General features: G+C 45.9%; 1 protein-coding gene across 1 annotated transcript; it reads right to left on the bottom strand.

Annotated features, from left to right (window-relative positions):
• Positions 1-4,280: 4,280 nt before the first annotated feature.
• On the bottom strand, positions 4,281-13,453 carry ROGDI (rogdi homolog (Drosophila)). The gene is made up of 11 exons (XM_010296496.1): positions 13,448-13,453; positions 12,866-12,937; positions 11,427-11,509; positions 10,152-10,206; positions 9,539-9,619; positions 8,458-8,553; positions 7,056-7,154; positions 6,458-6,571; positions 5,650-5,699; positions 4,988-5,114; positions 4,281-4,431 (listed from the first exon to the last, which is right to left on the bottom strand). The coding sequence occupies exons 1-11, from the start codon at positions 13,451-13,453 to the stop codon at positions 4,390-4,392; spliced, it is 825 nt and encodes a 274-aa protein (XP_010294798.1). The 3' UTR covers positions 4,281-4,389.
• Positions 13,454-14,295: the final 842 nt, after the last annotated feature.

Genomic DNA, 14,295 nt, shown 5'->3' with positions numbered 1-14,295 from the left:
CAGTCCACCCCACAATCGCCTTAAGATACAGTACCTTAATGCAGACTTCTCAGCTACAAGCCACAGATCATCCACAGCTACTGCAGTCAAAGTGGAGAACAGGTGCTCCCCCATGCAGAGCCAGCAGCCATGGAAACCACCAGGGAGTGAGGGCAAGGAGAGAGTAGGAGAAACTATTGTTCCCCTTCAGCTAGAGGCTGGAATCCTTTTCCAACCTTACACTTGCTGATCACCAAAACATGCTGTGGAGCACCCTCACACTAAGATCCCTTCTGGGACAACTGAATGGGAGGCCCAGCTGTGCTTCTTTTCAAGGTTTTGGGCTCTAGCACTTCCATTACAGGCTTCATTTGCAGCAGGACTTAAAGCAAAGCACAGCGCTGTCCCTGGCTGTGAACATCCATTAGAAGAGGTAGCATAAAGCTCTGAAGGTGCTTCAAAGCACAGCCACAGCTTCTGGGAAACCTTTTAGTCCCTGCAGAGACATCTGGAGCATGTCCTCAATAAGCCAGTTTCCTTTATGTGCTGCACCAACTTTAGAAACAGTTCTTCCCAGGGGACACAAGAGCATGTGAAGATGAAGCTGCTCTAGGCAAGAAAACAGTGGCTCCTTCCTCCCTATGGCCTTCACAGGGGATGCTGGGGGCACCAAAGACAAAGCTTGTTCTTCATCCTGAAGATTACTAATGCCTCCAATTTGAAAATCATCACCCTCTTACCTGGCACCCTGGTGGAGCCAGGCTTTCAACTAGTATAGTCCCTCTGCTTTCGGGTGATACTCCGTGTCCCCATAGGTGATCCCATGATGGGGCAGGGTGGCCTTTTTTGCTGGGGTACATACAAAACAAGAAAGGTCCGATTCTGTTCTGAGAACACCAGCTACAGAAGGTGGCACCCTGAAAGGCAGCCAAGACTCATGAATGGAGTCGTGGTACATGCCCTTCCAATGTTTCCACCATAGCTGGAAGACAGGATGAGGCCAGGGATGTTAGGTGCAATTCCAAGCAAGTCCTGGCAGTGGCAATACTTAAGCAGACTGGCATCAGCACACACAAATACCTGTAGTTTCAACTCAAACTCCAGGAAAAAAATTATTATATCTTTACAAACATTTAGCCTTAGCTGAGCTCAGCAAGGAGACATCCTTGTCTGCTCAGTGCTGAGATGCCGGGAAGAGAGGTGTATGATTCTGCTCGCTGTCTGTCACTACTCTGTGGAGTAGTGCAGAAATAGGTGCTCAGACTGAGCTAGACTAGAGGCAGCTGTAAAACAAACTTTTTCCATTGCTCTCTTAGTCTGTGGTTCTGCTCTGCCACTAGCCTGCAGCAGTGCTGTTGTTGAAAGCTGGCCAGCAAGTGTCTTCTCCATCTTAGTTCAGGCAACTCTAATTCCTTTTTGAAAGGCATGCAGAAGCTCAGCAGCACAGGCCTCTTCTGTGGTTCCAGAACCAGCGGCATCCAGGCAGCATCAACTCAAAAGCATCAAAAAAGACCCATCAAAAGCAAGCAGCCAGTGATCTAAGCAGCAGACCTCTATCCCCTGAAGACAAAGTAGAGATTCCCTGGGCAAAAGGGGAAAAGAAAGGTGCCACCAGGAAAGGTTTTGCTCATGAGAACTATAACTTCCCCAAAGGAAGCTAAAAAAAGAGAGAATAAAAACCCAGCCTGGGAAAAGGCAGGCAGTCTGATTATTTCATTCTGCTCCAGGCGCACAGCAGCATTCATCAGTGCATGTACCAATCAAAAGCCCTTGCAGTATTGGGGGGCAGCCCAAACTTCACACACACCTTGTACTGCCAAGCACTTGCCAAAGGTTGTGGCCCACAGCACACTTCAGTTGCATTTGCAAAGGGAAGGGTGGGCTGCTAGTAGCTGTCCCAGTACCAACCTCACTGGGCTGCAAAAGCAGAGCCCTTAGGACCTTGTAAAATTTTCATCTGCGCTCAGAGGTTTAGTGGGGAAAAGAGATAGACTAAGTCTTCCAATTGGTGGACCTTTGTTTTATCTTTCAAATCACAGGGTACCAGCCCAGGGCTCTGGGTCAGCCTTTCCTGTGGAATCCCACCTACCATGCTGTTACCCTGTTCTACTGTAACACTAGCCTAGGCATTGCCCTGCAGCATCTGCCACTGTCACCTAGCAGTCCTCACGACACAGCCACTGTGTATCAGAGCTGGAATCAGGACAGGTATTCCATTTCACACACTTCTGTCCTCAGAACCAAAGACCATTTTCATCAGAAGAACCACACTCTGGGTTGCATGTTATATCCCCCTCAGCAGGAAGCTGAGTTGGAGAGGATATGGCAACATTGACTGGACTGCACACACTAGTGTGAATTAAAAAAGAAGCCTCCTCCACACACAGGGAGGGTTAAAGAAGAGTACAGACAGCTCCAGAGATGTTAACAACTATAAAAATACTCCCATCCGAGAAGCTGTTAATGGTGAGCAGTTCCACACCTGCATGATCACTTTCTAAGCAGAAAATGGCTGGAACAGAGCAAGGGTTGGTAAATGAATACCCAGGTTCATGACCGCAGCAAGTCATAAGGCTAATTGGCTGGAATCAGTAATGAGTCTGCTATTGCATCAGCCCATCCAGGCCTTTCCACCTTCCACCTTTCATTACTTACTAACAAACACATTCGTCGGTCACAGCCTGATACTCATTTGTAGGCTGTGTTACTGCCTGCAACCTGTAATATTATCACGCGTTAGACCAAGCACAGCACCAAGTGTCAAGTCCTCAGAGAAGGGAAGCTACAGCAGTAACAAGGCTGGCACTAACTCACTCAGGATGCCAGGGATCACACAAAGGGAGGTCACAGACAAGGTCTGCCACACATGCCCAGAGCAGAGATCTATGCAGGAGGGGGAAAAAAAAATTAAAGCAACATATCTATCTCTAGTCTTCTTCCTTGGAGCTATTCAAAAGCTATCTGGACATAGTCCTGGGAGATCGGCTTTGGGTGGCCCTGCTTGAGCACGAGAATTGGACCAGATGGACCCCAGAGGTCCAACTCCAACCTCAACATTCTGTGATTCTGTGATCTCTGCCTTTTGAGCACAGTGCTCTGGATAGCACTTGGAAAACACCAGAATCCTGGTGCTTTCCAATCATGCTGTCAAGATAGGCTCCAATGGCGCTGACATTTTGTAGGGACCATGGTGAGCCTCCAGTCTTCACCTCAGCTCACGGGTAAGGTACTCCAGTGAGGGAAGTCACCAGAAACATGGGCTAGACAGGGCTAAGCTTGGAACAAAGCAGGAGACAGGTGATGCTTCCTCATCACTTGACAGTCAGCTTCATGAGCCAGCCCAACCCAGTCTCAGTACCTACAGCCTCTTCCAAACATGACCATCAAGGGAAGTTTGGAAAAGTACTTCAGGTAGTATTTGGGTGTCAGACAGCACTGGGCTTGAGGCTACACAAACCAGGCCCAGCCTTGGAAGAGCTGCCCAGCTCCGCCCTCAGAGACCTCTGCTGTCCTCCCAGTAAGATAACAGTAATCCAGCATGCATAACTAAGAACAGCCACTCGCTTGTTAAGAGAGCGCATAATCTTTGATACTCTTTCATTCTCAGCACTGACAGCCCGCAGGAGCATGGCAGGTCTGAGTATCTTTATTTCACGGTTATCAATGGCTAGAAGGATGAGTTACATACTGCAGCATCCATAGTCAGGCAGCAAATTGTAGTAACAAAGTGGTACTCACTTTGGGTTTAGTGACAGGATGTGAGACTGCACAGCTATGCTCAAGGTACCGAGGCAGCTCCAAAGGCTGGCAGTGAAAACAAGATACTAAACCTGAAAAAAACCAATTGGCCCCACTAGGGCTTAGGGAAAAAGAAGTTAAATTATCACACTGATGCCAGGGTACAAAAAAAAAAAAAAAAAAAAAGTTCAAACAGCAGCAAGCAAGAATGATCCCAAAGGGGAATCAATAACATGGACATGGACTATGAACAGATAGGAGAGGAAGAAGCTCAGGGCTGGTCATAACCCCAGCTGGACCAGATCACAGCAACATATTTCACTACATGGAGCAGCACGGCCTACACTTTTTGTGGTGTGTTAAGTTAGTCTGTCTTCATCCCTTCCCAGCCAGCTCACAGTCCAGCAGTTAGTTACAGCACTGTGTGCAAATACAGTTAGAGAGAGTGGTCCACAACTCCCCATCCCTTGTAATGGATTACTGTAATTCATCACAGGCTCAGAAAGTGTAAACCACACAACCCACATGAGAACAAAGACAGGTGGAAGCTCTGGAGCACCACATGGTAGTGAACCAGAGCACTCCTCAGGCTGACCTGGACTCAGCTGGCATGTTGCAAACAAACAGGGAGACACTGGAAGTACTGTAAGGGTTTGGACACTCCACAAAGAATTAATATGGCCTGTAGTTCCAGTAACTGGAGAAAACAGAGATCTGGAAAGCAAGAAGAAAAGTAGCTAAGTTCCTGTATATCTTGGCCCATAGAAGAAAGAGCATATAATGCGTGCATGAAGACTGAGCTTTATAGCATTACATGCTCCAGCACTGCTCTGCAGAAGGGCAGATTTGCTGCTATTGTCACTGAAGAGGCTTGGAGCACAAAGTTACTTGCTCAAGGTGGCAGCCAGGTCAGCTGCACAGCTGGAACTGAACACTGGAATCTAGTTTGATGAGGTCTTCATGCCTCCTTCTCCAGCACCTTGGCATTTTGTCACATCCAGCTCATGACTGAGAACACAAAAGTGTCTACCTGCTCTTCTCCATCTAGCTGCTAGTTCAGCAAAGACATCTGCCACACTACTACACTTATCCCAGATGGCTGTCTGCTAGGCAGTGCCAGCCAGCTCCCTGGCTCCAGAGCATTGATTCGTCGCTTGTTTTCAGTTTATATGTAAGTTGTACAGAATAACATCACATCAGATTTTTAGGAGATCTGAGGTCCTCTCAAAATCCAGAGTTAAAAACAAAGCCCCTTCTCTGAGGCCATTACCTTGTCCTTCAGCTGCTGGCAAAGCTGCAGTGAAACTGTGAAGAAGACAAGGGCATCATTTAACCATGGTACAACACATTCCACTTTATGGACATGGCTGACTTCATACCGCTGGTTGCCAAACTCACTGGAGTAGGGGAAAAAAAAGAGCACAGCTTCACACAAAACAGCACAGAACACAAAACTCAGCTGTCCTCCATTCTCACAGAAGAGATCACTATGATTTCTACTACATTTAAAACAGCACCTGGTAAAGTTATAGAATGCAGACTCTCAGTCTACCTCTGATCAGATTTAGAGTTAAGCTAAATCTAATAGAGTTAAGGTAGAAACTTTACCACTTTCCAGAGAGGCACAAAGGCAGGAAATGCAGGTGGCAATGCCAATAACCTAATGTTCATTTTGGTTGACAACTCTCATCTCTAGACAAACTGTATGGGTGGGCCGTATCCTGAAAAGTCACATCTTTGGGCCTTTATGACCCAATCATTAAAGAAACACTATTATGGGCACCTGTGCATTCACAGGCACAGCCACAGAAAGTGACAGTCCAGCTTCTCCACTTAATAGATTCTACAATCAAAGCTGTGTACAGCTATTTGGATCTCATCCTCATCATACTCCTACACCTGTTATACAGCCCTTGCAGTGACTGTACTTACAACATGGCTCCAGGGTTGTGTAAAATGGACCCTCCAGCAGACTTGAAGTTCTAGAGGAGAAGGAAAAGGTCATTAGGATTTTGACACAGTAAACAAACTACTTAGAAGGAGGATGTTTAAGGTTTGCACTTTCAGTAGCCTGACATCAAGAAATGCCTATATTCTAACTGCCTGAATACTCCATTCATATAGAATCAATGTCATTTGATCCCTTCCTGCTCCTTCATGAAAAAAATTCCACATAGGGGCTGAGGACAACTTAGCCCTAAATTTTAGCACCACAAAAATAAGATGAGAAGATCCAGAAGAAAAAGATAGATTTTAGGAAAAATATCCTTATAGAAGGACTGCATTTCATAAAACTTAAGAGTTTAATTCTTTTTTTACAGGACATCAAGCTGACCCAAATGCAACAGGTGAAGCAGAAAAGTATCCCTCAAAATTCCATTCAGAAAACCCAAGATGCTACCTTCGATGTAAACTGGATTAATACAATTATGTCCTTCCAAAATTACGCAAAATTATCAAACTATATTGTAAGATAAAGCATTACTTGGCAAAAAATAGTCACCGGCTTTCTCCAGAGTACTGGTATTTTCTTCTGGGCTAAGTGTCCATGACCCAAACTAAATTTAGAGCCAGTGCTCTGTCTGCAGCAGATCTAAACACAGACACTTAACACCAGGTGCAATCATTTCTGCATTATCTTATCCGTATAACATTGCACCATGTAGCAGTGCAATCTCCTCCTCACAGTGGGACACAGGGAGAGGTAAATAAACAAGGCTCAAGAGATAGTAGGTGTCACCTTGGTTGTGCTGGGCTGCAGCACATGGAGTTGGTAGACAGTCAGGCACAGCTTGTTCAGGTTAATATAGAAATTCACAAGGATGTCTGGAGGCAGAGCAGGGGTGAACATTTTCTGGTGAGAAAATAGTTTCTTTGTCAGTGAAAGGACCATTATTTCTAATGCAGGGAAATCACTACCTTTTTCTAAGCCACACTACAGTTACCTCATAGTGAGAGGGACATTAGAAAAGAAACAAGGACTGAGCAGCTTGCAGGCAATGGTTGTTCCTCTTGTTGCACTTGATCAAATGGTGTGTGCATGATGGTGACAAAAGAGGATGGAGCAGTGTTCACAAGGGCAAATCACCCCTGGTCAAGATTCCCAGGCAGAGAATAGAACTTACTCTCTGAGAACCAGAGTCCTCATGCCCAAGTCATCTGCTTTCCCACAGGAAGATACAGAGCAGCCAAAAATGCTCAGGGTTTGCACCTACTTTAGCTCTCTCTTTCTACCTCAGGAGACACTTCAAAAATCCACTTCCACCAGGATGCAGCACAATATCCTAACTGTTGCATGCTGCCAGACTGTATGGAGATCTAGACCACCACATACTTACTGTGAGACCACTGGAGGCAATCTCTGGTAGAGTCAGAGTGGCTGGAGTGGTAAGCCGATTTCGGGCTCTTGAGAGCTGTAACATCACAGCATCCATAAGCTACAAGGTAACATAAAGTACACTGCTGAGTGGCGATCCTTGGACAGTTCTGGATAGCGTGCTGCAGAATCCTACAGCCGTTTGCAGGTGTTACCACAACAACAACAATCACCACCACCACCACCTCCTCACCCTTCCAGGAATTCAGGAACTTATTGGGAACAGGTGGCTCACACATAAATGCAGTTTAACAGCTACCACCACCATAGCACTTGTAAGACAGGCCAGGAGTGTTTAATACCAGGGACTGAAGAGAGAACAGCTATTCATTAGAAGAATAAGAAGAGAACATGAGATCAGTTACTGATGCCACAGAAGTATCGACAAACTCATCAGCTCTTCGGAATAGCGGGCATTAAGGAAAAACAACAAGCTGTGTTCTAGTTCTCCCCATTCACATATCACTGGTACAACAGCTATGGAATGGGCCCCCCACTTCATAACCAGCTATGAGCTAGGGCACTAGAGAAAAGAATCAGCTCATTGTGAGTCCAGTCCTGCCAGAAACCACAAAGGCTCTATTCAGGCAGACTTCCTTTTTCAGAAAAAAAGCAGGAAGCAACATATGTCTGTTATAGAGCTCACAACTGCTAAGATGAAGGCATTTTATATTATGGCTGATTTATCCCCCCTACTTCCACCCAAAAGTAAAAAGGAAATACTTTTATCAACTAGCTTCTTCCCATTAGCAGCCCTTGCCCATGTGGAGACTAAAAAGGTTTAGCTTCCTCATGTTTGATACTGTGATGGATTCTAATGAGTAAGTCAAAATTCTGGTAGCTTCAGAGAACATTTCCAAGCAGAGGGCTGGGCTTTATTGCCACACGGCACCTGATCTGTATCAGACCGCATCAACTACTACTAGCAAGTGAGAAGGCACTTTGTCATCATTAGTAAATCACAAGTACTAACTGAAATATTTTATTTTCTAATAACTGCCTCATTTCTTCTCTCACCAAAAGCACTGACTGACAGGGAAGAACATGAGCTGTGTAACCAAATCATATAAAAAAGATCAAGGGAGATGCTCCCAGAATATCACTGCTGCACAACAGGGCACCGAGTGCTCAGATTACCATTCACCGTGATGTACAACCCTGCTACTGATGCTAAACTGGTATAGATTCATATCAGATATGAGGTCACATGGATACTCCTTGACACAGGTACATATGGGTACAACTGGGAATCCGTTTCCAGCAAGAGACTCAAGACATTAATGTGCATTAACTGTGTTTAAAAAAACAAATGGAGGGAAGAAAAATGCATGTTCCTACCCAAGTAGAGAGGGCTTTCTCCTCACCTTCAGAACCTCCAAGCCTGTTTTGAACTGGTAGTTTACATCTCTGTTTGTAAGCAGGTAAATGGCTTGGTTAACATGGTTTCTAGCATCCTGGATCTGCAAAGTTACAAATACAGCCCTATTAAAGAAACACTCTCTATAACACACACTAGGAAGTAGAGGTTTTCCTGATTATCTCGTTGGCCCTAAGAAAATGGTGACTTCTGAAATGTCAAGGCCATTTGTCTCTGAGTACCAGACACTCGCTAACACAATCATCCACTGCTGCCTAGACGCATTATTGGGTTCTTCACTCAAGGACTGTAGATGCAAAACAGTCTGATAGCTACAACCTGGACTACCAATAAATCCAGGTTGGCATTAACATCTCACGTAGACCATTTTCTAGATTTCTACAAAGTTACCAGGTAGAGCTTCCACTCCGCTGCCAAAGCAGCCATTTGAAACAGTACTCAATATCAAATGCACTGATCACCCAGAAAAATCTGAGCCATGGCACAGTGAAGCACATGGAATACATCTTTCTCCAACCTACTCAGCTATGACAAAGTAACTGTGGGAAACTATGCCCTCAAAATCAGGCACCAGATCAGGTCCTGAAATCAGGTATCTCCCAGTAAAATGGTGGGAAAGTGATTCAATGTTCTAGATGGCCTCACACCTTTAACTCCTTAACTGAGGGAACTCAGCTATGCTACAAGAGCACAATGAAGTGAGATTTGTTCTCGGCATAAAGAAATGCTTCCATAAGAGAATGAGAGCTAACCGCTCAAAGCCTCTGAAGTTGCTCTTTGCCCTGCTAGCTTGAGTTTTATAAGCAGACACAAGGCCAGTACTGCTCAGGCACCTTAGGCGCTCCTTTTAAAAGATGATGACTGCTATGCAGACAGCCTTCAGCTCATTGGTCTTTCTCTCCTAGAACTATAACTGAATTTAATTGCCTCTGTTCCCCCTCTTTGTTTTTACCACTGGAGCTATTGAGGGATGGACATGACCTTCTCTCTCGGAAAGCGAGGGGCTACAGCTACTGCTTGGAGGGTGCAGACGCTACAGAGGGGTAGGTATCTAAAGTTAACAGTACCTGCTGCAATTTCCACTGCTTGTCTTCCCGAAATGCAAAGTGGAGGAGCTGATTATTTCTGGGCATTTTCAGATTAACATCCTTGAAGAAAGAAACAAACCCATGAGAGCAAGCAATACCAATATGCAGAATGTGGAGACTGCCAGTCCACTCCACTATGTCTCCCAGACCATCTTGGCAAGCTGCTTTCAGCTGATCTGGCATGGCCAGAACCTCAGTCCTCCTACAGGAAGTTGCTAATACAAAGGTCAAGTTGAAAGGCATTCAGTGAATTGGCATCCAGGCAGGACACACGACCTCATCTCAGAAGCCCCCCAAAGAAATTTGATATTACACCACAAAGGCAGTAAAGGCAAGGAATACCCATGAAAGTCGACTCCACCACTCACCACAGAGTGTGTGTGTGGCAGGGTTAGAAGCTGGATCTTGACAAATTTCAACAGTTGCTGAAATGTTAGGGATTTAAGGCCTATTGGGGAAAACTGACAAAGAATACTTATTAATCATTGGTAAAGCATAATAAGGATGATGTCTCCCTTGAGGTCATCAAAGTGTAATAAGGATGACCTCCCCTTGATGGTAGTACAAAGCAAGAAGCACAGCAAGTACTCACAGCTTGGCACAGGGCGTCTCCTTGCAGCGTCAACACACCTTTCACCTGGTCTGTGCTGGAATGAGAAGAAAGATCTGGACAACACAAACCACAGGAGGCAAGAGACACCTACCAAAATTGCCAACCTGACACCATCCCTTCCTGTCCCATGGAGGTAGCCAAGTTCCCCTCCTTCCAGGGGTCAGCTGGGGGATGCAAGATGAACTCTATACACATTCAAGTCCCCAGCTCTGGGCCTGCAGCCAGCTGCTGCAGTCATAAAAGTCATAAGGTCATATTCTTTATGACCCCACCCCTCCAACAAGAAAAAATCCCTAAATAAACAAAAAACCCCACACCCCAAACCCTTTACAAGGTCCTGCAAGATGGCTTACATCTACAATGAACCATGGGGGAAGACTGAAGTAGCTGGGCCTTCAAGAACTCAGTTTAGCCATACCGTACATTTTAATACACCAGACATTTAGAGACTCTTTAGATCAACACTTTTTAAGACCCACCTTGCAACAATAATGAATGAAAACTAGAATCAACTTTAATACTTCAAGATCTGAAGAATGCAACCTTCAAACCCAATACAGAATCATTACACCATTCTATAAAATGTTCACCATGCTGCTTCTAAGGACTAAGGTCTCCTACTTCACAAGCTTGTGACCGCTACCAGAGTGTAGCTATTCAAGACCGAGGCCTATGCTGAAGATCAAAAAATGGACAGCTATTTCAGAAGAACTGCACTTCTATAGCACCTTCTGCACAGGTCTCAGTTTGCTCTGTGCAAAGTAGATTCATTATTGTTATTTTAGGGAGATTAGGACAAAGGTTAAGATTTGTCCACAGTCAGAGTCAGAAACTGAGCCAAGGGCAGAATTCAGGTCTTGTAACTGCAACTCTCTGCACCTAGAATCAGAAAAATGCCCCTTGGCAAAACTGCTGACAGTAGCACACTGATGCAACACATCAGCGTGTGGTCAATGACCATATGACAGGTGTCAGTAGGAAATGGCACAAGTCTGGCTAAGGCAGCCCCGGGAACATGGCTACGGAGTGTTAATGTTAACCTGCCATGAGAATTTGTTCATTTGTTTTCCTTAAGGCGAAATCTCATATTAAAGACAACGCCTTTACTCTGGGGGTGCTGTAGAGTCCTTTGCCGCAGGTGCTCAAGGAACAGTGCGCTTCGCTACAAAGGGAAACCCCCGGCACACACCGGGCCGCTGCCCCGCAGCGGCCTGGCAGAGCAGCAGCGACCCACTGACCGCCACGGCCACTTACCCCGATGTGCTCAGCACAAAGTTCTCCTGCTTGACGGCTCCTCCCGAGCCACTGGCGGGCAGGGCGAACCGGTGAGAGGCCTCCTGCTCAAGAAAGGACATAGCAAGTGCTGGAGCATCCACCTGGGCCTGGCGCACCACAAGCCAGTAACAAAGAAAAGGCAAGAGCAGAAACACAGACACTGGCAAGTGGCCAAATGCAGAGCCTTTGCAAGCCTCCTGCAACCCACCTAGCAAAGCACACAGATGTTCCCTTGTCCTCCTGCAGGACAGGCACAGCCCAGGAGAAGGCTTAGTGCGTGCAGCTTGTGGCAAAAGGCATTGGAAATCTCGTGCTCTGGCTCCACACTCCAGAGCCAGGCGAGGCAGCCAGTGCCCTGAGGGCCACCAAGCTGTCCGCCGCAGGAGTGGCACTCCACAAAGCCTGGCTCTGCATGCCCTTGGGCGCCATGGCACTGCGCATCTCTCCGCGTGCTCCCTGCCCTGGCTGCACAGCACAAGCACTGCCTGTGGGAACTCTGGAGCAAAGACCAGCCCTCTCGTCTGGTTATACTGGCTGGTGACTGCCCTTTAATCACACTTCACCCTTAAAACTATTACAAATTCTTCAAAACAGATACTATATATACAGATAGTGCAGGTCATTGTCACCTGCTACTGAGTCACGTCCCAGCTCAGCATTACGGCAGTCCTACCTCCTCTGGCACCTGCCCCTCACCTCCACATTTTTGCCTCTGCTCTTGCATCACCCACTAACCTCCACCAAAACTTCAGAGCACTAAGGGGCTGGGCCTGTTGAAAACTAACCTAGCAGGAGAGCAGTGAACTCTCGTGCACACAATCCCCTTTGGCCACTTTACCACCTGGCTGCCTGGAAAGAGCCAAACCTGGCAGCCCACGCTCAGGCTGGTGAAGGTGCCGCAGGCCTGGTTCAGCTGAACACTTCAAGCCTCTGGCAGGTACCAGCAGAGAAGTGGGTATATTGAGGGAAGGATAGTTTTGAATGAGAAGAGTGCATGCTGCTAATTATTGCACCAGTACTAGCTTGTCAGCTAGAGGCTATTGTGCTCGTTTCCACCATCACATGAGAGACTTATGGGCAGATCCAGATTCTCTGTTTCAGAAAATATTCACATCTCGGACAAACACTTAGCAGACAGGTCTGGGTGCCTCCATGTGCCTTTTCAAAGCAGGCCTCAGGAAAGAGGATCAAGAACAGAGCAATCTAGGGGAAATTAGCTTTATTGTGAGTCCTCAAGACCAGAGGGTAAGCAAACACTTGAGACAGCACTGGACATGCGTGATGGACATTTCGTGATGGACATGATGCATGCACACTCTACAAGAATTTTTTACTCCAGGGGAAATCTACCACCATTACTCACATGGGAGAGCAAACACACACACACACACAAAAAAAATGAAGGAAATTTACCTTACCTTCAAAATATCCTGCAGCTGTTTCAAAACGGCATGGACTTCTTCTTGTAAAATCCATTTAAATTCTTCTTCCTGCATTGTAGAAAGATAGCACTGGACTCATTAGAAGTCAAACAACAGAAATAAATCTCTCAGACACACATGAAAATTATTTAAGTTCCAAGTATACTGCTATGCCCATGCTGTTTACATCACATGCTAGTAGGAGAAGAAAAAGATTTCTTCCTCATTTGTTGAAAGGCCTGAACTCCCCACATCTCCACCCCAGTGAAATGAACTGTCCTCATGCTTATTTTGACTTTGTTCAATAAAGCAGCATTCCTACAAACCACTGTACCATTAATCATAGAATTAGGAAAGAACAGGCAGTACGGGTTGTGAATTTCAGAGCACAGTACAGATCCTGCTGCTCTGAAATCTGGGGCATCTTTTTAAGCTGCCGGAGTGGGCTGACCTTGGCTGGCCAGCTGCCAGACACCCACCCAGCCTCTCCCGCTCTGCCTCCTCAACAGGATAGGAGTAAGAAATAAAATTAAAAGCTCACAGGTTGAGATAAAGGCAGAGAGACCCCTTACCAATTACCGTCATGCGCAAAACAGACTCAACTTGCAGGCAAATTTGTTGCCCATTAGATGGTAAGAAACAAAGACAAAACCTAAATGTTCCCCCTCCTCCCCAGCAGCATTTTACCAAGCAAGAACAGCCTCAAAATAAAGCAAGTTAAACTGAAAAGTGGGTGGGGGGACAGAAAGGCTGAGGACTCCCAATCATTTGGGCAAATTCAGTAACAAAAAAGTTCAGATCTGATGACACGCTGCCTCCGGCCTCAATCTGCTACAGAAAAGCAGATCCTCAAACCACAGCCAAGCCTTCCTGCTAAACCACAAGGCCCCATGCAGAAGGTCATCAGAGAAGTGGGGACAGAAGCAAGGGACAAAGAAGGGATTGACACTTGCTACCTTGTAAGAGAGGAAAAATTTTCCACGTGGAAAGTAATAGAAAGGAATGAATTGTGCAGGTTGCCCGCAGAAAAATGGGAAAGATGTGGTCAACTCAAAAATTTAAGCCTGTGGTTTAGCTGCTAGACAGTTCCTGTTCACCATGAGAAACACAAAATACTGATGTGTCATCACCTTATGCAAGAATAATGTGAACAGAATAGGACAAGGACAGTTTTGTTTCAACAAATGTTCACCCAAAGCAGGTACACACAACAAAACTAGGTAGGATTCGCTGTTATCCTTCAAACCAGTGTGGGTGCAGGACTACTAACTTTCACCATTTAATCCTGTTTTGGGTTTCTGAGCATCATATTGACATACTGGATTCCTTGCTCTTTCATTCTCTGCAACACTCGCTCTCCTCCAGGCTCCTTGATGAAAAAATCAAGGTCACGTAACACACTTCACCGTTTACCACAAGCAGGCCTG

Source organism: Phaethon lepturus, unplaced genomic scaffold, assembly GCF_000687285.1.
Source record: "Phaethon lepturus isolate BGI_N335 unplaced genomic scaffold, ASM68728v1 scaffold38041, whole genome shotgun sequence".
NCBI lineage: Eukaryota > Metazoa > Chordata > Aves > Phaethontiformes > Phaethontidae > Phaethon > Phaethon lepturus.
Note: the sequence above shows the minus strand (reverse complement) of the source record. Positions and strands in the feature narration are given on the sequence as shown.